Source organism: Trachemys scripta, chromosome 9 (assembly GCF_013100865.1).
Source record: "Trachemys scripta elegans isolate TJP31775 chromosome 9, CAS_Tse_1.0, whole genome shotgun sequence".
Classification (NCBI taxonomy): Eukaryota; Metazoa; Chordata; order Testudines; family Emydidae; genus Trachemys; species Trachemys scripta.
Genome location: NC_048306.1, coordinates 42,922,408 through 42,947,728, shown reverse-complemented (window position 1 = coordinate 42,947,728; position 25,321 = coordinate 42,922,408). Strand labels below are relative to the sequence as shown.

Below are 25,321 nucleotides of genomic sequence, written 5' to 3'. Positions count from 1 at the left end.
CATGGATTGATGTCTTATTGACATACTGTATCTCCCTCTGCCAAAGTCCCTCTTGGTTCATAATTGTCTCTCCACCCCTTTGTCCATCTTCTCACTCTCTGCTCCCCCTTGCCTCTGTCAGCATCTCTTCCCCTCACCCTCTTGGCACCATCAGGGTTGGTATAACACTGCTACCCCTTGCCCCTCCCACATTCCTGTGGAGATCTCTCTTCCCCCTCCTGGAGTTAGGTTGCCCCCTCTAGGTTCTTGTTAAGCTGTTTTTTGAAGAACATCTGCCTGGGCCTCAATCTCACCAGCCAAGCTTCTGTCATTACAGGGGTTCTAGGCTTTGAAGATCATTTCAATGCCATAAGTTTGGAGAAGAAAAGAAACTTACAAAACCAGCAAATGGGATCTCGCCGGGAGCCCCCGCCCCCTCCTCCTCCTCCTCCGCAAAATAGGCAGTAAGTAGCATCCCAGAGCTGTTGCCTTTACTCTCCAGTATCCTAGGCAGTAACCCCAGTTTGAAGTCTATGGTTGTCTCCTGTCTAGGTTTCATCGAGAGAGGGAAAGTGTGGCCAGAGACCAGCCAAAAGTAACCAACACCATGCGCAAGCTGTTTGTGCCCAACACGCAGTCTGGGCAAAGAGAGGGTCTCATCAAACACTTGCTTGCCAAAAGAGAGAAGGAATACGTCAACATTCAGAGCTTCAGGTCAGCGCTGCCCCCAGAGCCATAGCCACGAGGCACAGTGTATGTAGGAGTAGTGAGAAGCAGAGATTTTCCCAGCTTCTGTGGGCTACTGCCTTGAACCCAGCCCAGGTCTCAAAATCAGCTTCTGCTGATGGATGGCCTATGCGAAACAAGTAGTGGGGTTTCAGTCCAGTTCATAGGTGGCCACAGTACAACCCTACAGCCATCATATTGGCACTTCCCGGTGTCCTTATGGGTAATCGCAGCCCAGGGGCTGGGGGTTGAATTCCCCCAAGCAGAACTGAGGCATGTTGGCAGAGGTGCAGTAACGGGAGCTTGCACTGCTGTTGCCCATGCTGCATTGTCCTATGAAGACAAAGGGCTTCATGGTTGCCAATCTGGTGCCTTTTTGCCACCATGGAATTCACTTTCAGCATGCAGAAAGCCTGGTGTGTATCATGTAGCTAGGCCCCCAGTGAGGTGTCCCTTGCTTTGCAGAGCTTTGTGACATCCTTAGTACATTAGAAATGTGGCATGCACAGAATTCTCTGTGTTTTACAGTCTTTGACAGAGCTCTTCATGTTATGTGTAGTTCACACTCCTTAGCTAGTTCATGGGCCTTTTTACACAGGACCCTCATGCAATTCAGACACTCCCTGTCTTGATGTTGTGTGCATTAGAGAGTCTGGACCTATTCAGTAAAGCCCTGCCCCAGCAGCATGGCTGCTCTTGTGTGTATTGCAGGTTTTTTGTGGGAACGTGGAATGTGAACGGCCAGTCTCCGGACAGTGGATTGGAACCCTGGCTAGTCTGTGACTCAGACCCCCCAGATGTCTACTGTATTGGGTGAGGCGTGAACTCCTGTTCACTTACACATACACATCTTCAGTCTCACTCCCTTCCCTTGGACACTGGTGGATTTTATTTATTTCAAATTCCAGGCTTCCTAGTGGACTCCAAACTTTACACTGGTGCCTGGCATGTACCCTGGGACTCAAAAGGGAGGGGAATCTCCTTCACAGGGCTGGAGTAGTCAGGACGATGCAAAGAAGCAGCCAAAAGTCAAGTAGACTTCTTGAGCTAACAGAGACCCAGCTCATCCCTGCCATTAGGAAAGCAGGCCAGACTAATGCCCCTCAGGGAAATGGTCTCTGGAAGGGGCCTGTAAGACACTGCAAGAGAGCCATGGTGCCTTCTTTTGAGCTAGGCCCAGTTGACCTTCCTCCAGGAATGACCATAGAGAGATTCAGACTGGACCTCCTGCAGTGCCATCTTCTGATGGGGGTACAGAAGGGAGACTGGTTTGGGGGAGAGGGGAAGTGTCCTAAATAGACTTGTTTTTAGTTTCCAGGAGTTGGACCTCAGCACAGAGGCTTTTTTCTATTTTGACTCTGTGAAGGAGCAAGAGTGGCTGGCTGCTGTGGAGAAGGCCTTGCACCCCAAGGCGAAGTATAAGAAAGTAAGTCCTATTCAACCATCTCCTCTGGCATCCAAGCTGGTGGGACTGGGAAGGGGGGCAGGAATGAAGCTCACACTTTCCCAACTCAGATCGTCCATATGTCACCCAACCAAAATGGCCAAGAGCAGAGTCCCCAGGGATGTGTACCTGACACCGCTAATGGAATAGTTTTCCAGGCAGGGAGAGCCACTGTGGGACTAGAATAAATCTGGAGATAGTTGTAGGGCAGAAAAATCCTCCAATGACACCTCCCTGGCCATTTGGTGGGTGCCTCATGAGTGGGGCAACAACAACCAAAAAATGCCTCCAGAGAGCTGACAGGACATGTACTCAGTGTGAGATGTGCGCCCTCCTACAGGCAGGCAATAAGAGGCAGAGGTAGGTCAAATTCCACATTTGCCTTGTTCTGGTAGCGCCGCAACTATAAAAAACAGGTGTATCTTGTTCTAAGGAGCCAAGTGAATAGCTTTTCCTTGAAGGAACAAAATTGCTTGTATAGGGGAAGTTAGCTGGGAGACTGTGCCTTGGGAAAGAGTAACTTTAGTTGTAATGTTGCTAGCTGGCTCCTTCCTGACGTGTCAGGACTGAGTCACTACAGCTTTTCTTGCTGGCGTAGCAGGCCTTCTGGCAGGTGGCTCTGTCTTAAGACATCAATTAATTTCCCCTTTCTCCTCCCCCACCATGTTTTGCTGTGACATCCATGCACTACTATTTTTTGTAGAGCCCTGTGACACAAGTTACAGGTGCGGAAAGCAGGCAAGTTGAGCACTTGGGGAATTGATAAAAGAGGCCTGGTCTCCCCCCTCTTGCGTTATTTAAATTTAAAAACAGTGTTCTCCATCACATGTATAAGGCTGATCACACAGGAGATAGCTGCAGGCAAGGTGGAAGTGACTGAAATCATAGATAAGGTTCATGGTTAAAGATGCAGAATTCAGAATCCTGCAAAATATTACAATGTCTCTAGCTCCTCCTCCAGTGAGGGATTGTAACACCTGCTGATGGGACATTTCTGTGCACCCTCTTGATGTGGAGGTTTCCTTCCCATTAACATTAATAACACTTTGCACTTCTCTAGTGAGCATTTCAAAGCACTTCACACTGGCCAATTATGCCTCACAACCTACTGAGCTGGGGGAAGTAACACCCCCATTTAGAAGATGGGGAACTCCTGGACTGGGAGGTAAAGTGACTTGCCCCGAGTCACTCAGAAGAGACAGTGGCAGAGCCAGGATCCATTCAGCAAGAGATGGTGCACACAGGTGCCATGTTAATGGTTGTAGGATGAGTTGAACAGTGGAGAATGATCTCCTTTCTTCCATCTTGCAGAAGGAGCAAATGCTCTCTGGGAGGCAGGCAGTGCGTAGGACCCCAGAGATGCTGCCTGTGGTGCCTGCAGGTCAGGCATATCTGACTCTGTGGATGCTTCACTTGCTGGCTGTTTCCCCTACATTGAAATCACTCATGCAAAGAGTTGTGAATTTAAACAGTGAGCTCCACTGCCAGTTTGTTGTACTTCTGTATAAGCACAGGGGGTGAGAAATCAGGGATTGCATTACAGCTGATCTGGAAACTCATGGAATTTTTATTTATTTATTTTGCAGGTGCAGGTGGTCCGTCTGGTTGGGATGATGCTGGTTGTGTTTGCCAGGAAGGATCAACTGAGTTATATCACAGATATCATGGCAGAGACTGTGGGGACTGGAATAATGGGGAAAATGGTGAGTGCTCTTGGTCAGTGGGTGCATGGCCTCTGAATAGCTGACTCTGGTGTATGTTTGTGTGAAATGTGGTCTGTGGTACAGTGTCTTGCCTTACTCTCTCATCCCTGCTGCCTCTTTTTCTGTCAGTATGCCTCTTGTTTTCATTGTCTCCGTGCCTTTCCCCAGCTCTCTCCTGTTCAATCTGTTACCCAACCTCTTTTGTGTGTGTTTGTGTAACAGTCTCACCAGTAACTCTGTCACCAGGGTAACAAGGGCGGTGTGGCCGTGAGGTTTGTATTCCACAACACCACCTTCTGCATCGTCAATTCCCACCTCGCTGCTCATGTGGAAGACTTTGAGCGACGGAACCAGGATTACAAGGATATCTGTGCCCGGTTAAGCTTCCTGCCCCCTGACCAGGGCCTGCCTCAGCTGAGCATCATGAAACACGAGTGAGTCTCCGATTCCACATTCCTTCTCCAAAATCTGGGAAATCTTAGCTAGAAATTGCTACCAGCAAGAGCCCAAGTGTAGACAAATCTGCAGATTAATCGACAAGGTGAGGAAAATGCCAGAGTCTTGTCTACACTAACACTCCTGTTGGTGCAGTTGAACCAGTGATTGCACTGGTGGGCAGTGTTCTTGTAGTAGTTCACAGGGCCAGCCAGTCTCTAGTACCCTTCCCTTGCAAGAAGTCTGTAATGTGCTCATCTCAGCAGCTGGCACTCTTGAGTCAAAGGCTGATTATTACATAGTTGTGGAAAACCTAGGGTGTTTCTAGAACAACAGGCAAACTGTGGGTTTTATTCCAGGTTTTTCTGGTTTGTTCATTTTTGAGCTCTTGTTACTTGGAAGGATTTACATGAGCAGCTCTCTCAGTCTGAAAGGTTTTTGATTCCAGAAATGGGCTCAGATTTCAATCTGTGAATATAAATGTTGTAAAAGGCTAAGAAAATTGAGTGTGTCAAAGTTTTTGTTATACCTGTTGGGAAGTGATGAGAAGGCTATAGGACTGTCTGAAAGCCTATGTCTGAGGGCAACAGGAAGAGTCATTGGTGTGGTGATTGCAGAGAGGGGTGTGATTAGCGTGTGGAACAATGAGATAGGACAGCCAGGAGCGCCACCAGCTTTTCTGCCACCCTAGGCGGCGGAAGGTCCCGCCCCGAAATGCTGCCCCCCACAGAGGCGGCGGAAGGTCCCGCAGCCAAAATACCACTGTGGTTGTAGCACCCTAGGCAACTGCCTAGGTCGCCTAATGGGTTGCGCCGGCCCTGAGGACAACTGCACTTAGATCTTTGTGGATTTTTAAGAGACCTGCATGTGCGTCCTACCAGCTCAGCATCAGTCTGTGTTCTCAGCATAGATGCATTGGGTTGGTCAGATCTCGGTAATGTATTAAGTACTGGAAAAGCAAACAAACTGGTAGACTTGTATGGGATCCAAGGCCAGAAGCAAAAGGCCTAACTGTTCTTATGTATGCCTTACAGAAGTGCAAGCTTTTCCTTGTGGGTGATGTGTGCGCCTTGTGTTGGTGGGATAAATACCACTGCGCAGTGAATCGTGTTGTACCTCTTATTTGTTTCATTTCATGAAAACATTGGTGGGTTTTACCACTTTGTTTTCAGGCTGAGGAAAAACGTCAGCAGCCCTTCCCGAGGATAGTGGTGGATTCTCCATCACTGGTATTTTTAAATCAGGATTGGCTGTTTTTCTAAAAGATCTGCTCTGGTTCACACAAACATTATTGTGGGGCAGTTCTCTGGCCTGTGCTGTCCAGGGAGTCAGACTGGATGGTCACAATGGGCCCTTCTGTCCTTGGAATCTCTGAGTTGTTAGCTAGCTAACTGCTCGATTCCATATAGATCACCCACCTTTGGGATGCTGTCTCTGTAGACACTTACAGGAGTGGCAGCTACTATCATATTTTGATTCTTTTATCTGTTCTGTTGTGCTCTAGCTATCCCGAGAGACCCCCTTTTCAACTTGACATCCCCATCTCTCTCTCCCAAGGGAGTTCTATATGAACTGTGGGCTTTTCTTTTCCATGTTTGCCTTTGTGTGTAGTGTTGTCATCTGGCTGGGAGACCTAAACTACAGGTTGTGCCTCCCTGATGCCAGTGAGGTGAAAACTCTGATCAGTAAGAATGAGCTTCAGAAGCTGTTGACATATGACCAGGTGAGTGAACTTCAGCCATGTGGGTCAAATTGGGTCATCCTGTTTTAATATATCTCTGCGCTTGGGAGGGCTGGCATGTATCCTGTGGTGACGAGATCTAGACTCTCGGGTGTTTTTGTTACTTGCCGTTTTAGTTCCCATTAAAAATATTAAAAAGTGTCTCTGGCCGAAGGATGTGATGTTTAGGCTGTAGGAATGTGTATGAAAGCTAAGAGATACACCCTGCATGCTCAACAGCTCCTCTCACCAGCTCTTGAGGACAGAGGCGGAACAATGACAGAGGTCAGTCACAGCTCGGAGGGACCCTGGAAAGTGTGTTGCAGGAGCACTGGAGTTTCCTGCCTGTAACTGAGGCCTTGTGTGCTCCTCAACAAGCTGGACCTGAGTTCTGTGACGGGCCTGGGCTGTGCAGTATGTCCCTGCAGCACATTGGAAATTCCAGGGCAGCGTTAGATACATTTCAAAAAGGGGGGGTTATCCAGTGAAACACAAAAGGAACAATACACTCAGTGCAGTGTCCCTCAGAGCATTTATGGTGATAGTAACTCTGACTTCATGCTGCCTCTTACATCTTAATTTCCAGGATGCCACAGAATTTTGTATTGAAAATAACAAACTGAATTTTTGATGCTCTTAGAGGAACTTAGGAGCTTTTGCAACTGGATAGGAGATTTATGAGAGCTGGTTTGGCATTGTCAGCCAAGTGCACCAGCTGTAGGTTTCTGCTAAAATGATCACCAGTGAAGTAGTTAGCAATGGAGTTGCTTAACTGTCATCATTAGGTTTCAAAGTTAACACTTGGTTGAGATGAACGGAGCAGTTCATATCTCTCTTGTCTATTGGTTCATGCTGTCTACATACTCAGGCAGGCCGCACTATGTCAGTTTGCACCTGGTTTATCTTTCGAAGGTTTTCTTTGCACTCAGAGTAGCTCTGTTTGTAATGAATGTGTCTGTCTGGGGGCACAGTTCTGTCAGAAGGGGTGGGTTCTGTGACAGAGTCCATGGCTGTGGAGTAAAAGGGCCCTGCCTGTAACTCTGCTCTGCGGAGTTGTGAAGACTTTGCTGTTATGCTAATAGGCTGTACCTTTTTGCCTCTAGTTGAATATTCAGCGGACTCATAAGAAAGCTTTTGCTGATTTCACAGAGGGAGAAATTAAATTCATCCCCACGTACAAATTTGACTCTAAAACAGACCGCTGGGATTCCAGGTAAGTCTGTTGATGATGGCCTGTTAACCTGTGATGCCAACAGTATCTTGCCACACAGCTTCTTTCCCTGGCTGAATTATTAGGCTCTGATCCTTCTCCTGGAAACACGTCTGGAACCATCAGCAACACATTGAATAACCTAGTGGATCCCTCATAAATGGACTAGACATTACCTGGGACGGAGCTCTTTGCTGATGCAGAATGTCAGTGAGGCTAATGAATGAAACATACAGTTGATATTCCTCTGAGAGGTGTGGGGAGTACCTCTGAGGACAGAGAAACAACACAAAAGGCACTTGAGGGGTTAGGAGTAAGTGCAGATAGTCTCAGAAAGAGTCAGCTTTGCTGTAGTCTGGTGGGCCTGGAGACAGAAGAGTCAGCCATGCCGAACTCTGGTTTAGCCTTCAGCACAGGCTCTTTGATTCCTCTGCCACACAAAGGCAAGAAATATTAACAGGAGACAGAAATGATAGTCCTGACCTAGGCTGGCACTGCAGGGTCCTCTTCCCCCAGTAGCTCAAGGATCATGGACCTCCCTTAGCCTCAGGGGCACCACGGGTCCTACCTGCCCCGTTGCAGCCTTCTGCTGCTGCTCAGGAAAGTGTCTCTCTCTCTACTGGCTCTTCCTCCTCCCTTACAGAACTGGGTCCTTATATCTTCCAGCTGGGAATCAGAGCCAATCATTAGCTGCTGCTCAACTGGATCCCAACACCTGTCCATTGGGCTTCTCCTTAGGCCAGGGCTTGCTGCTCCCTGGCTCTGCAGGCCCTTAAAGGGGAAGATTGCCCTGCTACTCTTGCCCATGCAAGCTCATCTGGGGAAAGATAATCCAAAACACAGAGACTCGAGGACCCTGGAAAGCAGGAACAGCTGACTAGACATTCAGCAGTGGGGGCAGTGGGCAGTAAATTAAACTGTAGCTTGCACCGGAGTGTGGCAACAAAAGAAGCTAATGCAAATTGGGGCCACATATACAAAAGCCTCAGGTTATGGTGATAGCCCCCGCTGAGCCCATTCCACTTCTTATCACTGCAGTACCAGCAAGATGTTAACAGGTACTAAGAAGAGCACCCCCAGTGATTGCGGGGACAATGAATAGATCTGGGGCACTAAATCCATGTATATGGGCTAGCTGACAACTGAGGCAGAGAGCCTAACTAGGTATTAGGAGGGTGCCACCCCCAGTGTAGGACTGTAGCCCTGGTAGGGGGCAGAGAGAAGAGAACAGAAGTAAGGGGATGCGGTTTCAGAACGGTACCATTTCGGATGAGGAAAGTGGTGAGAGCCCCATCACTCGAGATGCTGCCTTAGAAAGTGTGTCCTGCAGGGACCAATCTGGCTGAGGAGGGGAATGGTCAGATGGACAGGAGGACTGTCTGATTGCCTTGTAACTTGTATATCTGCAGCGGGAAGTGTCGTGTGCCAGCCTGGTGCGATCGAATCCTCTGGAGAGGGGGGAACATTAATCAGCTGCGGTACCGCAGTCACATGGACCTGAAAACCAGCGACCACAAGCCAGTCAGCTCGCTGTTCCTTATTGGGGTAACTGTCACTTGATATGCTGGGGGAGAACGCTTGGTTGAAGTTCCAAGTTAAAGGATCCATCTGCTGAAGCAAGGGATACAAACAACCATGTTTGTATTGATTTAAAAAGGAGGGGGGGTGAGCAGAAATGAGTAATAGCCGCTGGGCAGCCTCACTTACCTCAGTTTCTGCAGCAGGGGACTCATAAGAGCTGCTGTTCTCATATGCAGCACAGATTGGCTGTGCAACTAGAGCAGTTTTGTGCCATGGTGACACAGACAATGGTTGGAGTTTACACAGCAGACATGCAGAGTATTCAGCAGGAAGGCTCCAGCCTTTGATTGCGTTAGCAGTTTTTCTTAGGCTCTGACGTGTGACCCAACGTGTCTGCCACTGGGACTGGTGCGCTGAGCTGTTTGCAGCTGGCTCCTTCTTAGGGCCATGAGCTACCTGTAAACAATTGCACCCACTCCCATGATGCTGCTTCTGCTCTGCTTGGAGAAACAGGAACTCTGGGGTGTTTCTGGCTTAGTGGGGCTATGAATGGCTGAATATATGCTGTGGGAGGGAAGAGACTTGAGATCCCTGGCCTGTTGGGTGGAGCCAGCATGTGTGTCCAGTATTCTTCTCCCCCACTTCTGAACTAGGGTGGTCTCCTAGACATCTCATTGCTTTCTCCTCTTACCCAATCAAGCAAGCTGAAATCCTAAGGAATTTTCGGTAAGACTGCAGAGTGCCTGTGCTACTAGTTGCAGGCTGCCCTTAGAGCATTTCCTGCAAATAGCAGATCCTTCCTGGTGCCCATTGACCAGAAAAAGACACCATTACTGCAGGTATAATAACTTGCATGAAATTACCCATGAGACTTGGAGGAGCAACTGGGCCAATCTTCAGTCTTCAAAGCTGCACACACGAAATGCCCAAGAATCTCCTCAGCTTCTGCTGCAGTTACTTACAAACCACTAAGGGAGTTTACACTATTGAGGCCTATACCTTCAGTGAGTATGATCTGATCTCCTGCAGGTGAAGATTGTGGATGAGCAGAGGTACCGGAGGTTGTTTGAGGATATTGTCCGCATGATGGACAGAATGGAGAATGACTTCCTTCCTTCACTGGAGCTTAGCCGGAGAGAGGTGAGAACAGAAATGGATTCTTTGTCTGCTTCCTGAAGACCAGCAGCTGCAGAAGGGCTAGAATTTCTCTAAAAGGACTCTGAGGCTCTGGTCTACACATAAAACTTAGGCTGACCTAGCTGCGGCGCTCAGGACTGTGAAAAATTTCACGCTGTGAGTACCACCATTAGGTTGATCTAACACCAATGTAGACACAGGTAGATCAACAGAAAGATTCTTCTGTCAACCTAGTTATCACCTATGGAAAAGCTCCTTCCATCAGTGTAGGAAGCGTCTACGTTACGGTGCTGCAGTGGCACAGCTGCACAGCCTATAGCAGCTATAGTGTAGACATGGCCTGATAATGTTTTATTAAACTCCAACGTGGACAAATGTGCCAAAAACTAACTTCAGTTACCTCCCCACAACCAGATATTGGGTTAGAAATTGTGCATTACCCAGACCTCTCAGCAAGCACGCTGATAGGGTACACTTACAGTAACTCCTCACTTAACGTTGTAGTTATGGTCCTGAAAAATGCAACTTTATGCGAAACTATGTTAAGCGAATCCAATTTCCTCATAAGAATTAATGTAAATGGGGGGTTAGGTTCCGGGGAAATTTTTTTCACCAGACAAAAGACATTATATACATATACAGTATAAGTTTTAAACAATTTTAAACAAACAGTTTAATATTGTACACAGCAATGAATGATTGTGAAGCTTGGTTGAGATGGTGGAGTCAGAGGGTGGAATATTTCCCAGGAATGTCTTGCTGCTAAATGATGAACTAGCACTCGGCTGAGCCCTAAAGGGTTAATACGTTGTTGTTAATGTAGCCTCACAGTCTACAAGGCAGCATGGACTGAGGCAGGAGGGAGGAAACACAATAGATGCAGGGCAGTAGCTGCAAACACTTCCCTGCAAAAACTGAACATGATGATGAGCCCACGTTATCCAGCTGGAGCGCACCAATCCCTCCTCCTGACAGCACATGCACAGCTGCACAGGTGCTGACTTTCCAAAGTGCTGGGGGGGTGCATGCATGAGTGAGAGTGAGCGAGAGAGAGATGTGCATTGCCCTATTAAGGATGCTGACCCCACTTCAAGTACATTGCCCTTTTAAGCAGATCAGCCAGTTCAGACGGGAAGCAACAGTTTCCAGCAAGCTCCCTCCTTTCTGTCCCTGAGCCCTGTCCCCCTCCTCCACTTTGTGGAGAGGGGGTATGGATCGGGGACATCAGCACCCCTCTCCCCCCCTCCTCCAGCAAGTAGGAAGCTCCCAGGAGCAGCTCCAAGGCAGGGGGCAGGTCAGGAGCAGCACGGCAGTGGGGGGGAGGGACAGCTGAACTGCTGCTGGGCAGCTGCCAAGCCACATACCTTACAGGGAATTTAGGGGTTCTAATCCCCACAAGGAGGGGCTGTTCTTCCAGAGAATCCTGCAAGCGGTGGGCAAAGCAGGCAGCTGCCAAAGATGTTATAAGGAAGCACTGCGCAACTTTAAACGAGCATGTTCCCTAATTGATCAGTGACGTAACAATAAAAACAACATTAACTGGGACAACTTTAAGTGAGGAGTTACTGTACTTCCCATTGTTGATGGAGATGCGGAGTCCTTATACCTAACTGTATTCCCTGCAGGTAATAAGAGTTGTTTTCTCTTTGCAGTTTGTGTTTGAGAAGGTGAAGTTCCGGCAGCTACAGAAGGAGAAGTTCCAGATCACCAACAACGGGCAGGTCACCTGTCACTTCTCCTTCATCCCCAAACTCAATGATAGCCAGTACTGTAAACCATGGCTTCGGGCCGAGCCCTGTGAGGGGTATCTGGAGCCGAGTGAGTTTTATGCACTGTCTCTGTAGTGTCTTGGCTAAGGCCACCACCATTCTGTCCTTTCCCTCTCTCCTGCTGTTTGTCACCATTCCCACCCTCATGCACCGTCTGTCTCCCTTTCCTCTTTGGATTTCTGCCACTCTGACCAGCTTTCTCCTGTGCTGTGTGTCTGTCCATGGAGGTCTCCATTACTTTTCCACTGTGGGGTTCTGTGCGTCCATGTGTGCCGCTTGCCTGTTTCAGATGAGACTGTGGACATCTCACTGGACGTGTATGTCAGTAAGGACTCTGTGACCCTCCTAAATTCGGGTGAGGACAGAATTGAGGATATCCTTGTCCTTCACCTGGACCGAGGCAAGGATTACTTCCTCACCATCAGTGGGAGCTACCTGCCCAGCTGCTTCGGCACCTCCCTGGAGGCTCTGTGCCGAATGAGACGACCAATCCGCGAAGTTCCTGTCACCAAACTTGTCGATCTGGTAAGGAGCAGTGGTCCTGAAGCTCCTAGGAGCTTGCTCCCTGAGATTTGCACTGTGGTTTATTAACCAGACACTGAACTGCCCCCCTCCTAAAAATGGCTGCACTTCCCAAGGGCTAACCTCCCTCACTTGGGTAATGGTCCTGGCTTGCCACTGCTTCCCCTCCACATGCTGCACCCTGGCTTTCCTCACATTCCCCTAAGGACTATTCACTGCTCTGTGCCTTCAATCCCACCCTCTCTTGATGGCTTCGCTTCTAATATTTAATGGGCTGAAAAGCTAATCCAGACCCTCATAGACTATCAGGATGGGAAAGGACCTCAGGAGATCATCTAGTCCAATCCCCTGCTCAAAGCAGGACCAATCCCCAGACAGATTTTTGCCCCAGATCCCTAAATGGCCCCCTCAAGAATTGAACTCACAACCCTGGGTTTAGCAGGCCAATGCTCAAACCACTGAGCTATCCCTCCCCCCAAATGGTCATGGTCATGGTCATGTTCCTGCTGCGTCTTCAGAATTGCCTGGGTTTCCTTATGGAAACCTTTTATTTTAGGGGGTGCTGATTATGATCATCTCAGGGCACAGCGTAAGAGGAGTCTGTCATTTCCAGACATTGCCTCCAAGCAGTCCTGTGAGTAGCTGTTAGAGAGGCTGTCAGAAAATGCCAGAGTCTGGCCCTGATTTGGGTGCACAAGGAAATACAGGTCTTTTCCAGATGCTGCCAGTGACTTACCTGAACAAACTGTTGGGCCAAATCAGCCCAAATAAAGCCAAAATCAATTCCCCATATTTATTCTGGCTCTGGACTTATGGGGCTTGCCCCGAGGCTAAGAGACAAGCTCAGAGAGAGTGATAGCAACAGACGGTATCGATAGCACCCTCAACACACATGATGGCTTCACACCAAACATGCACATTTGGCAGATGTGCTTGTTCGATGTATGAGCAGAGTGATCTTGAGTTCCAGAGATTGGGCTGTAGGAGGTCATGAGAGGAGATCTGTTATCTCTCTGGTGTTGTTTGGTTTAGATAGTGAAACTAGCCTACTGCATCAAAAGCTCTGCTCAGATTAAGGCCAACTTGACTTGGACTGTGACCCAGAATGGAGATAATCTCTAAAAGACAACAGGACAGAATGGTTGAAGGAAGGTCTGGAAATTGAATTGGTGTGGAATAGCAAGTGTATCTGGAGACGTGTTTGTGCGTGGTTCTCTCCAGTTCTGAATGTGCTTGCAGGGGCGAGGTGATAATGATTTGTTGTGATTTAAGAACCGGCACCATTTCTGCTGTCAGCTGGAATGCCAGTCCAGGACCCAGAGCAGCCTATTGGAGGGTTTGCATCCACAGGAGCAGATGGCGTTCACACAGCAAAATTGAAAAAATAAAAAAACTGTAACTGTACTGACCACAGAAAGGGGCAGGCAAGCAGAAGGCCAGTGCCCTCATGGGACAGGCAGTAAAGTGAGCCACTCTCTCTCTGCGATTAAAAAACAAGGAGTCCTTGTGGCACCTTAGAAACTAACAAATTTATTTGGGCATAAGCTTTCATGGGCTAGAGCCCACTTCATCAGATGTATGAAGTAAAAGATACAGGAGCAGGTATAAATACATGGCTGTCGGGTGTTGCCAGAGCCTAAGATTATGTTGCCTATCTCTGCTTCCAGTCACCTAGTGCTGTGGAAGGGGAGCCCACTTTGTCTAGATTTTGGGGGTTCCTGACCCCAGGCCCCCTTGGGCTTTGCTGCCTTTCCATGGTGGCTGAGGGGTCCCTATGTACACAGGCTGGAAGGTGCGGGAGAACCCTGCTAGTTGAAAGAGGAGGCGTTATCATGTAGTACTGTTAAGTTTAGGCTGACTTGCTCTGGGCCTTTGGAGCATGCTTTTTCCTGCCCCTAATTGCACAAAGTTCCTCATGGCCGTCTTTAATTCACCCTCTGAATTATGCATGCAGAAATAGTCACAGAAGAAACTGGGCAGGTCAGATTTTACAGGGACACTTGATGCTGATTGTGAAGTCTCGGGGAGTGGGCAGAGAAATCTTCCAGGTAGGCGCCTGTTTTCACCTCTGGCCATGGGTGTCTGCTGTGTGCTAAGCAGTGCTACAGGGTCACTAGGGGTGCTCACTGAAGTCCTAACAGGCCTTTACATCATGTGAGCAGCATTCCTGCTAATTGGGATCTAAATCTCCTGCTTCAGCTTTAACAGCAGTGGTGTCAGCAAAACATGTGAGAAGTAGCTGCCAGTCAGTGCTGGTGGGGTGTCAGGTTGCCAACTCTGTTTCTTTTCTGCTTAATCATAAATCAGGTTCTCTCTGTTAATGATGTTCTCCTCTCCTCTCTCTCTCTCCTCTCAGGGAGAAGACAGCTTCCTAGAGAAGGTAATGCAAGCCAGTGCTGAGGGGGCTTTCTCAGTGGTTTTTGTTTGTACTCGCTGTAAAAAATGAGAACTCAGACTTTCCCCATTTTCCTGGCAAGGGCAGGGAGTGTCGGCTCCAGATGTGCCAGAAGGCACTGCTGTGGGCCTAGAACAGACAGGTACACTCTACAGTACTGAATTAGCCCCTGCGTCCCCTCCTCAGAGCTGTGGGGGAAACAGTCAAAGTCCTTACTCCACAATGACACTTTTGGACACAGTAATCCTTCCTGATGGGCAGGGGATAACACCTCTTGTGGTGAATGAGTAATTCACACTGGGCGATGCTTCTCTCCTGTCTGTGGGGATTTACAGTCTGAGCAAATGTTTAAACATTACCTTGTACCATGGGAGCAGCTGTTCTAAGTAGGATTAATACGTGCAGCATCCTACAAGCAAACCACAAACACTAAACACATTCTTGTAACACTATCTGTTTTAACTGTACTAACCCACAGGCGAGCCAGAGTCCAGCTATGCATTTTTCAGTGTTCAGTGAGGCCTGGGTCTTGGCATGAGTTGGCACCTGCCAGTGTTATGCAGCCATCACATCCATGTAATCCCTTAGCCCTGATCTACAATAGCAAATTATCAACTCCCCCAAGCAACACAGTTAAACTGCTTTAATTCCTGGTGTAGACAGCACTAGTTGATGGGAGAATTCTGTCAGGGAAGTGGGCTGTAGCCCACAAAAGCTTATGCTCAAATAAATTTGTTAGTCTCTAAGGTGCCACAAGTACTCCTGTTCTTTTTGCGGCTACAGACTAACACAGCTGCTACTCTGAAACCTGTCCTGATGCCAACAGGAGAACTCCTGCTTGCTAAGTGTAGATGAGCCCTTAGATGGGATATTTCGTAACAGCCTGTGGTGTAGATTCAGCCCTGGGCTAAGGATTTCAAGCTCTGGCCTTTGCTTTACAGGATCAAAGTTGTAGTTGGAGCATGCTCACTGCAGTGAACATGCTGCTCCAGATCTGTGGCCTTGCGTGTTTAGAGCCATGAGAGAGAGAGAGAGAGAGAGCGAGCCTGCCTTCACCTGCACATGATTTCTATAGGGTTACCATATTTTAGTTTTAAAAAAGGAGGACACTCCACGGGGCCCCGGCCCCGCCCCAACTCCGCCCCTTCCTTGCTCCCAGCCCCGCCCCTTCCCCAAAGTCCCCGCCCCAACTCTGCCCCCTCCCCTGAAAGCTCTGTCCCCTCCCCTGCTTCCCGTGAATCAAATGTTCGCGGGAAGCCTGAAACAGGGAGGCAGCAGGTAAGCTGGGGTGGGGTGCGGCGCGGCCCAGTCCGGCCCCCCGGCTGAGTGGCTCCCTTCAGCGGCCGGACGGCCCAGGCCAAGAGGCTCTGGCCCCGGCGTCTCCTTCCCGGCTCGGCTCGGACCCTGGGGCGCTGGTCCCCGGCCGAGCACCGCCAGCCTGGCCCTGGCCCCGGCTGAGCACCGCCACCCCCTGCCTGGCACCGGCCTGGCACCACCGCCGGCCAGGCCCCGCACCCCAGGCCGAGCACCCCCGGCCGAGCACCGCCGGGCCCTCCCTCCCTATTTTCCCGGACATGTCCGGCTTTTTGGGATTTCCTCACTGACAGGGATTTGGGGCCCAAAAAGCCGGACATGTCCGGGAAAATCCAGACGTATGGTAACCCTAGATTTCTAGCACTGTAAAGCTAATGAGTCCTGCTTATTCAGACAGCCTCTGTGAAAGTGCGTCCTGTGATTGTGGGGAATCCCTACGGCTGCGCATGGGAAACCCTATCCAGCAGGGCTGGAAAAAGACAGTTGCCAAGCAAGTGCACTTGGTGATTGGATTGCCACGTGCGTGTGTGGAGATGGCAGGGTTTGATCTGGATGGCAGGTGCATTCCCAACAACAGTGCCTGCTGGTCAGCGCTGCATGCAGCTACCAGAACTCCTCCAGGGTGATCTAAAACCGGGAACACACACTGTGGGTGAAGCCCTTTCCCTTGGGAAGTGAATGGAGAGTCCAAAGCAATGTAGTGTCTCAGCTGCTTCACGTGAGTAGCAAGGAAAATGAGGCAAAGGGAGGTGTGGGCACTCTGTATAGAGTGGACCCTGAATATAGCTATTCACCACCAGCAGGGTGGGCATTGGGGGCAGCGAACGGGGGCAGTTTAGCAGGCTTGAGAACAGGCATGTCAGAGTGCTAAGGGCGTTAGTGAATGACTGTGCTAAACCCGCAGTCATGGGCAGCTAGCTGGGCGGGAAGGAAACAGCAATGGGATTGAACCTGGATAAATGAAAGCCAGTACATCTGAGGGGAGGGGAGAGGAGAGAACGTGTGATCTAAACCAGGGATTCAGCTATAGAGCAAAAGGGGCCCGTAGTATGAGAGCACGCTAGGGCTGCTAGCAAACAGCCAGTTCTGTAGCAGCCAGTGGGACCTTGGGGCTGAATGTGCAGAAGCACCACGTGGCAGGCCAGACGAAGTCTCACTACGCAGTGCCTGAGCCACCAGAGAGCAGGGACCTGGCATCCTGTTCCGGATGGTTTGGGATGTCGGCCTTTTAGAGTGAAGAGAAGAGCAGCAGGGGCTAGATTAAAAGGAAATATTTACTGGGACTTGCAGCTACGGTGTGGGAGCTGGAGCCATCTACAAATCCCGGGGGGTGTAACTAAGGGGATGGCATTGCCCAAAGGAACAATGAGCAGGTTCTCTGCTGCTGAGATGTGTTAGCCTGACAGAGGCTTGGAGATGCACAGGGAATCCCATCACCATGTCAGCAATACCTGCCCAGTGTGTATTGCTGGGCCCTCTTCAGCATTCTCTGGGGCAGGGGAATGCTAACTCCCTAGCTTGCAGTGATCGTGTAGCTGTGTCAGTCCCACTTCCCAGGATATGAAAGAGAAAGGGTGCGGGAGGTTCTTCTTATTCAGCTTCTGTTGGTGCAAGAGAGGAGAGAGAAGCTTTTGAGCTACACAGAGCTCTTCTCAGGGCTGGCTAACTGCTTGGCTGCAATTTGCTGGTTTCCTTTCTAAGGACGGCTGATGTGAGAGAGTGAGCAGCTCCTAAGGCAGCAGGTGACTAGCTCTCTGCAGAAGCAGGCTGGATGTAGGAGGCAGCAGCATGTGTCCAGCCCAGAGTGCTGTGGGTCTCCTTGCCTGAAGGTGGAGCTGGGCAGGAAGTTAGATTTGGCTCTTGTCTTTGGTGGGGGTGGGGAGAAGAAGTTGAGGAGGGTTCTTTTGGGGGGATAGAAAAGTGCCCCCCAAAAGAAGGGGCTGTTTGTGGGTGTTACCCCTTCTCCAGGTGCAGAGGGGAATCTAGGCCATTGTCACATCTTCCGGCATCTCCGGGCATGCTGAGCGTCAGCTGGCTTGCCAGGCTTGCTCAGAGACTGGAGACAGCATTTGGCACTAGCTGGTTTGGGTGAGAGCTCTAGAGCCAAAGGTCAGCATACTGCGTGGGAACTGGCTAAAGCTCCCTGATCCTGGGGCCAGGCTATTCAGCCCCACGGCCACTGGAGCAGCCTCACGGTAGTGCTTTGGCCACACTCTGCCTGCCAGCAGGGAATGCTCAGCATGGATACCTGCCAGAGCAGCAGAGACCTGTGCTTGTCACTGGTGGGGTTTGTGGGCTCTGGCCTGGCTGGAAATATTGCACTGAAGCCTTTTGCATTCTGCTGGAGACAGGCGGCCTGGAAGGGGGGCAGGTTTGTATTGGCCACTCTAAAGGGTTATTTTCCTGCCTCGCCCAGGAGCCTTTTGCATTCCCACCCTTGCTACTAGTGGGTCAGGTGATCCACGCAAGCCAGCCTGGTCTGAAGGGGGCTAAGAGGGTGGGTGTGGAGGAGGGTTAGGGTCTAGGGGAAGCTGCATGGTGCAGATCTCATGTGAGGGGAGGCTGGGCTGTGCGTGGTCCTAACAGAGGGTTGTCACCCGAGTGAGCGGGGGGAAGGAGCGGAGCCTGTTGGAGTGGCAGCTGGGCTGGGGCGCAGTGGCCCAAAGCAGGGCTGGGGTGGCTGGGTGCTGGGAAGGCAGGTGGGAGCTGACTGGCCTGGGTGAGTACCAGTAGGGCACATGCTCGCCCAGGTTCTGGTGGTGGTGTTGGTGTCTTTGCTGTAGAGGGACTGGGGCTCCCTGACCCTGGGTTTGCTCTTTCCCACCAGGAGAAATCACTTTTGCAGATGGGCCCCTCTGACAGCGAGGATGCCAGCGAGAGACCCCTGCAGGTGCCCAAGGAGATCTGGCTACTGGTGGACCACCTGTTCAGGCACGCTTGCCACCAGGTGAACAGAAAGGGACCGTGCACGGAGAGCTGGTGACCGGGGGAGACACTCTGGTTCAGTGAGTCGGTAGTACTCCTACCATGACTCAGGCTGGGTGTTTGCAAGGCCGAGGCTGGTCCTCAAGGGCTTGGCCATCGCGCCTCTGCTCAGCCTCAGCCCAGGCTGTCCTGGAGCCCGTGTAGCCTCCCTCGGCTGTGCTGTCTGCCCTGCACCTCTCAGGAGGGTGCCCTGACTGCGCTGTCATTGGCAGGAGGACCTGTTCCAGACGCCTGGCATGCAGGACGAGCTGCAGCAGATCATCGACTGCCTGGACACCAGTATCCCCGAGACAATCCGTATCCTTCACAGTCCTGAGGGAGGATCCTGGCTCCCTGCCCCTCACAGGACTCAGCTTACCATGGAGACCCTGCTCTCTTGCCTTCCCTGGGGCAGGCTCCCTGCTAGGGGAGCTGCCTCCATCTCACCCCTCTGCAGGGAGCCACTCGAAAACACCAAAGCCCCGCGGGGCCCCGAGTCAGAAGAAGGGGACCATATACAGGAGATGGCTGTGCTCTGCACAGGAGGTGCTGAGCGATGCCTGCAGGGAGCTCTGGGAGGAGCCTGATGAGAGAGCAGAGATGCAGGTGAGGGTGGAGGAGGAGAGACAAGAGGAGACAGGGCGGGGGTTGGCTGGAGCCCTTAGCAGCAGCATTTTGGATTTTGGGAGAGGAGGGGGGAGGCTCCAGCATGGAGCAGGGCTGCAGCAGGGATCTGGGGAGACGCTAAAGCCCATGCTGAGGACGGTGCTGGAAGTGGGAAGTTAGGAGGATAGTTGAGCTGTTAACAGCGAGGGAGATGAAGGGGCCGGATGGGGATGAGCTCCGTTTTGGAAATGTTCTGTTTGTGATGAGACATCCAGGAGGTGTGCACGGCAGTGGGTGTTGGAGGGAGGGTGGGGGTGTGCACGGGGTATGTGTGCGTGCATGAGGGAGTGCAAAGCAGAGGGGCCAAGGGTGGGTACTGTAGGGTGTGTGTGGTTGGCGTGCACAACAGGAGTGTTGAGGGGTGCACAGCAGGGGCTGTCGGAGAGGGGTGGGGGGTGCACACACACATGGAAGGTGCAAGGCAGAGGTGTCAGAAGGGACAATTATTCCCCTTCCCTGCCCCCCCAAAAAAGTGTCCTGATTTTTTACACTTGCTATCTGGTCACCCTACCCCCCTCACATCCCCAGCTGTACACCCCCCTGCTGTGCACCCCCCCACACCCTGCTGTACGCGCGCACACACACCCCTGCCGTACACCTCCTTGACACTCCACCCTGCACCCTTGCTGTACGCACCCCCTCCGTCACCCCCCACCCACCTTCTGCGGTACGTACCTCTGGCACCCCCTCACATCCCCTGCCGTACGCACCCCCGTCCCTTCTGACACCTCCGCCTTGCACCTTCCATGTGTGTGTGCGCCCCCCATCACTGCCAAAGTCCAGGGGCTGGCATGACAGTGCTTCCTGGGGCAGCTCCCAGCAGTGCACCCGCTCACCGGCAGGAGCCTGCAGGGGGTTTCTACGTACTGCACCGGCTCCCTCCTGCCCAATCAGAGCTGCGGGGACGGGGCTTGCAGGCGCTGGCAGCGGGCAGAGCACACTCCACCCACCCACCCGACCCAACCCTAGGAGCCAGCGGGACCTGCCGGATGCTTCCCGGGAGCCGCCCCAGTTAAGCACCGCCGGGACTCCCCACCTTGCCCCCCCCCCCCGGCAGGTCCCTCTGGCTCTTAGGGTCGGCGCCCCGTGCGCGGGGCAGAGCGCCGAAGAGCACCTCCCCGGGCTCCCACCATCCCAGGAAGTGCAGTGAGCTGGCGCGGCTGTGAGCTGGGGGAGAAGCCCACCCCAAAGCGGCAGTGCAGTGCCACTGGAGGAGCCGCCGCCACCTGGCTCTGGGTGGCTGGAGGGGGCCCCAGCACCGCCCCACAGACTGCATAGCTCTGCTCCCCAATCACCGCGCAGACAGCTCCCTGCGGCGCACGGGCTCCGTTCAGTGTTGGGCGCCGTGCGCGCCAGCCAGCTGGGTAAATAGCTCCCTGGCCCCCGCCACGCAGCCACCCTGCCCGGGCTGCTGCCCGCCAGCAGTCGTGACCCAACAAGGGCGTTTGGCCGGGGATTGCGGCCTGCAGTGGCTGGAGGCAGGGAGGGCACCGAGGGGTCCGCGGCAGAGAGCAGGGGCAGGTGGTGCCTCGATGTGGGGCAGTTTCCCATGTGTGCCCCTCCCTCCCCCTGCCAACTATCTCCCTCAGCGGGAGTGGGGGTGGTTATAAAGCCAGGCGGAGAGTCAGTGGCCACTTTGGGTGAGTCTGCACCACAGTTTAAGCGCTGGGTTAGTGGGACTTGTCAGCTGAGCTGTGTTAGGGAGCCCTGGGCTTAGGGTGACCAAATGTCCTAATATTAGAGGCTTTGTCTTATATTTGGCGGTGATGGGGAGCGGTCCCCAATATCGGGACAAAGGGCGTCCCGACCAATGTGCAGTCGGGATGTGGGACAAATGTGTTAAAATCGGGACTGTCTCGATAATATCGGGACATCTGGGCACCCTAGAGCGGGGTGTCAGATGGGGATGGGGGTGCATATGCCAGAGGGTGGGTGGCGGTACATGGCAGGGGTGTTTGAGTGGGTGGAGGTGAGTACGGCAGGCTGTTGGGGGGTCTATGATGGGTGCTGGACGTGGTGGGGGTGCGTACGGCAGGAGGTGGGGGGTACATGGCAGGGGTTTTTGGATGGGAGTGAGTACGTCAGGCTGTGGGGGGGTACACAGCAGGGGTGCTGGAGGGAGTGGCAGTGCGTACGGCAGGGTGGGGTGCACGCCTGGGGTGCTGGAAGGGGCAGGGATGTGTACGGCAGCGAGTGGGGTGTGTGCACAGCGGGGGTGTCGAAGGGGATGGAGGTGCATACGGCAGGGGATGTGAGGGGGTGACGCAGGGGGTGGGGGGGTCGAGTGCATGAGTGTCAAGGGGATGCACAATGGGGGTGTAAGAGGGAGCAGGAGTGTTCATGGGGCATGTTTGCAGGAGTCTCGGAGGGGGAGGGGATGTGCACAGTGGGGGTCTCGGAGAGGGACGGGGTGTGCACAGTGGGCTGTGCAGGGCCCTGGCTGTTTGAATAGAAGGGGGTAGTGGGAAGCACAGTTGAGGAGGCTGCCTGAGGAAAGGTGGAGCCCAAAGCCAGAGAAGGGTGGGGGAGGAGGCTGAAGGAGGGGTGGCAGAGAGACACCAGTCATGGGGGCGGCTGGGCACTGCTCAGGGTGGTGCTGGAGGAGATTGCTCCTTGACTGGGCGTGGCACAGCGGGCAGCAACCACTCGGTGGCTGAGGCACTCCTCATCTTCCTGGAGGCTCTGCCGGAGCCGGTCATTTGTTACGAGCTGTATCAGCGATGCCTGGACTGTTCCCACGACAGTCGGCTGTGTCGACAGGTGTGCGCCTCCCTCCCCCGTCACAGGGCCGCTGGGGCTCCCCCCTGCTGCAGTTAGCAGCACTGGCCTCTGAGGCTGGAGCAGGCTCTGCCACTGCCCCCTCACGCACCCAGGCCACCTGACTGCAGTTAGGGACCCTCTGGCCCAAGGCCCTCTCCTGGGGTGGGTGGCCAGTGTTCTGTGGCGGCACGTGCCTGCCGGGGGGGCTGGGGAAGCTGGCTCTGGAGGTTTTGGTCCAGCAGCTGCAGGCACATACATCTCCTCTGACATGCGCCTGAGGCAGGGGCTGAGCCTGGAGGGCTCCTCCTCACAGGAGTCCTGCCCTTGAGGAAGGCCAGTGAGGCCTGGCAGGTGGTGCTGGGCATCCCAGAGCTGTGGCAGTCTGGGAGGGGCACACAGCCTGATCTGGACCGGCAGGAGGGGCCGTAGCAGACTGTGCAGGCATGGGGGAAGGAGGAATGCATGCTGCTGGGGGAGCTTACCTTTCCCCCCTTGCAGGTGATTTCTCACCTGCCCCGGTGTCACCGCAACGTGTTCCGCTACCTGATGGCGTTCCTGCGGGAGCTCCTGAAATACTCGGAGGACAACAATGTCAGTGCCAATATGATTGGTAAGAGCCCAACCCGCCCCCATGCCTGCTGCCGTCTACGTAGCCTCCACACAAGCCCTTGCCCGCATGTCTGATGCAGGATTTTGCCTCTTTGCAGCCACTCTGTTCACCAGCCTCCTTCTGCGTCCTCCATCCAACCTGATGTCAAAACAGACTCCACAAGACCGCCAGCGTGCCATCAGCTTCCTCCTCGGCTTCCTGCTCGGGGGGGACGAGGAGTGACCTCCCTGCCCCCGATGCGTGGGACCTACTGCCTGTGGTTTGGTGGGGGCCAGGCCCACCCCATAGCCGTGGGGCGGGGGAGGGGAGGTCTCTAAGCTATGCTACAGGTTGTGTTTATCATCAGAAAGGAAGTGGCCTCCCATTCTTCGACCCTGCTGTACTTACACTGCAGAGGACTTGTACACTCATCACACTGCCACCCAAGCCAGAGCCCTCCACGGGAGGGGGGCTGTGCGTGAGCCCAGCTCTCTGGGGATGTGCTGGTTCATTCCCCAGCATCCTTTCCCTGCCAGTGGAGTTATTTATGGGAAGGGCAGACCAGGAGCTCCCTGAGGGCCTGGAGGTTGGCCACGGTGTCCCCTGGCTGGACTCTGCTGCTCTGTGTGTATATGTATGTGCACACATTGACACCTGTGTGTCTTGCCAGCTGTGCAAAGGGGCTTCCCTGAGTGTGCATCCCTTGTCTTGGACCCAGTGTGTGCCAGCAGCAGCACTGAAAGGGTTAATCAGTCCTTTGGCCTCTCCAGTCCCTTCAGCGCTGCATAGCCTTTCCTTTCCGCTCTGTGGTGTGTGATGCGGCCCCTGCATTGCTCACCCTGCCCCTCCCCAAAGCAGGGTAGCCTTACTCTGGCTTGTTGGCACCTGGCCCAGTGCTGGGGCAGTGAGCAGGGGGGCCCTGGCCTGGCTTCTGGGGTGCCAGTGGGGTTGCTGGTGGAATAATGGGGTGATGGTGCAGCCTCACTGGGGAAGGCTGCAGGGAAGTGGGGGAGGCATCTGCGTAGTTGGGATGGGGGGACAGTTTAGTCTCCTGCGAGAGCGTGGCAAGGGCTCAGCCTCCGGGGGGTGGGCTGGGGTAGCTCAGTGGGGCTGTGTGGGCATTTGGCAGGGCTTCCACTTCTCTGGCAGGTCAATGCTGCAGCTAGTGGCTGCGGCAACCCTACACCTCCTCCACGCTCGCCCATGGTACGCTCCAGCCCTCCGCTGTCAGCCACCAAGGAGGGGATCATCCTTCCTGGGTGCGGTGCTGGTTGGGCCCCCGCCCCAGCCCTGTGCTTTCTGCTACAGCTGAGCCCAGCACCTTGCTCCTGCCTCTGCATGCTGGGCCCACTGCTGTCAGTGCAGAGCCCTTGCCCTGCTCTCCAAGGGGATGGAAGATCCCAGGCTCTTTGGCACTTGTTCCCCTTTATGTGCTGATGTTCACCTAAAGCTGAGCCCTGGGAGGGGAGGGGGGATGTGCCCTGCCTACTGCCTGGGGAAGAGACTAGTTGGGGGCCTACATCATTCACCCCTCTGCTGCTCCGTTTCTCCTGGGGCAGGGAGGAAGAGCTGAAATCCTGGGGGGGGTGCTGCTGCTCCCAGTACCAGTGCTGGTGGGGTTCTCCGAGCTGTGTGCCTCCTGTCTGTGTCTGAGGCTGGGGAGGGGTGCATGCGGGAGGGGGTCACCAGAACACTAAGACTTACCAGCTTTGGCCACAGGCCCAGCCCGGGCAGCTCCAGCACCAGGAGCTGAGGTGTGGGCTGGAGCCACAGGAGAAAGAAACCTCAGGGCCCAGGGAACTCAGTAGTTTGGGGGGAGGGAATGGGTCCTGGTCAGCAGCAGGCCCTGGGGATTCAGTGTCTATGGTAAGTGTCTGGAGGAAGATCCTACCCCCCTGCCCACACACACAATGCCAGGATAGGGGAAGGCCCATATTTCCAGCCCCCCAAGAGAGGGCTCTGCACTCAGGCTGTCCCGTGGGGCTCTCCCCTCTGTTTCCTGTGCTGCTCTGTGCGTTGTCCTGTTGCTCGGGGCTCCTGTACCTTGGGCTGTTTCTTTTTTATTACATAATTTATTAGAAAACTCTTTATTCCAAATAAATCCATTGTGCAATGAGTGAAGTGGTGTTATGAGCCCCCAGACCTGCCTTCCCCTGTGCTGCCTAGCAGGGCAGTAAGTGCTTTGGGCTCTCCTAAGGCAGCAGCTTGGAGCTGCACATCATCCCTGGGCCTACGTGGCATGCATGGCACAAGGGGCTTATGCTCACCACTGCTGCCAATGGCACCTGCTTGTGGAACCTGCAGCCCGGCTCAGCCTGGGATGGTGTTGGAGTGTCTGCCAGCTCACCTCTGCACCATGCACCAGGGTGCCTATGCTAAGGCCTGGGCCTCGCCATCCAGCTGGTATCCCAGACAGTGGAGGAGGCTGAAGGTAGCTGATCCAAACTGGAGTGCTCCCCAGGCCTGG

At 53.2% G+C, this 25,321-nt stretch overlaps 1 protein-coding gene across 5 annotated transcripts in view; it reads left to right on the top strand.

Annotated features, from left to right (window-relative positions):
- Positions 1-24,971, top strand: part of OCRL (OCRL inositol polyphosphate-5-phosphatase) — a 32,230-nt gene extending 7,259 nt beyond the window's left edge. For 3 of the 5 annotated variants that reach the window (XM_034780984.1, XM_034780985.1, XM_034780982.1), the window contains 18 exons: positions 317-443; positions 532-693; positions 1,417-1,518; positions 2,017-2,131; positions 3,736-3,852; positions 4,099-4,286; positions 5,899-6,010; positions 7,111-7,220; positions 8,627-8,762; positions 9,768-9,878; positions 11,528-11,693; positions 11,934-12,169; positions 14,523-14,546; positions 18,703-18,822; positions 19,073-19,157; positions 22,138-22,265; positions 22,764-22,875; positions 22,973-24,971. In XM_034780984.1, coding sequence (XP_034636875.1) covers positions 317-443; positions 532-693; positions 1,417-1,518; positions 2,017-2,131; positions 3,736-3,852; positions 4,099-4,286; positions 5,899-6,010; positions 7,111-7,220; positions 8,627-8,762; positions 9,768-9,878; positions 11,528-11,693; positions 11,934-12,169; positions 14,523-14,546; positions 18,703-18,822; positions 19,073-19,157; positions 22,138-22,265; positions 22,764-22,875; positions 22,973-23,097 — 2,276 coding nt within the window. In that variant the 3' untranslated portion in view covers positions 23,098-24,971. The remainder of the gene's footprint in view (positions 1-316; positions 444-531; positions 694-1,416; positions 1,519-2,016; positions 2,132-3,735; positions 3,853-4,098; positions 4,287-5,898; positions 6,011-7,110; positions 7,221-8,626; positions 8,763-9,767; positions 9,879-11,527; positions 11,694-11,933; positions 12,170-14,522; positions 14,547-18,702; positions 18,823-19,072; positions 19,158-22,137; positions 22,266-22,763; positions 22,876-22,972) is intronic. The other 2 variants (XM_034780986.1, XM_034780983.1) reach the window with 1 other exon arrangement.
- Positions 24,972-25,321: the final 350 nt, after the last annotated feature.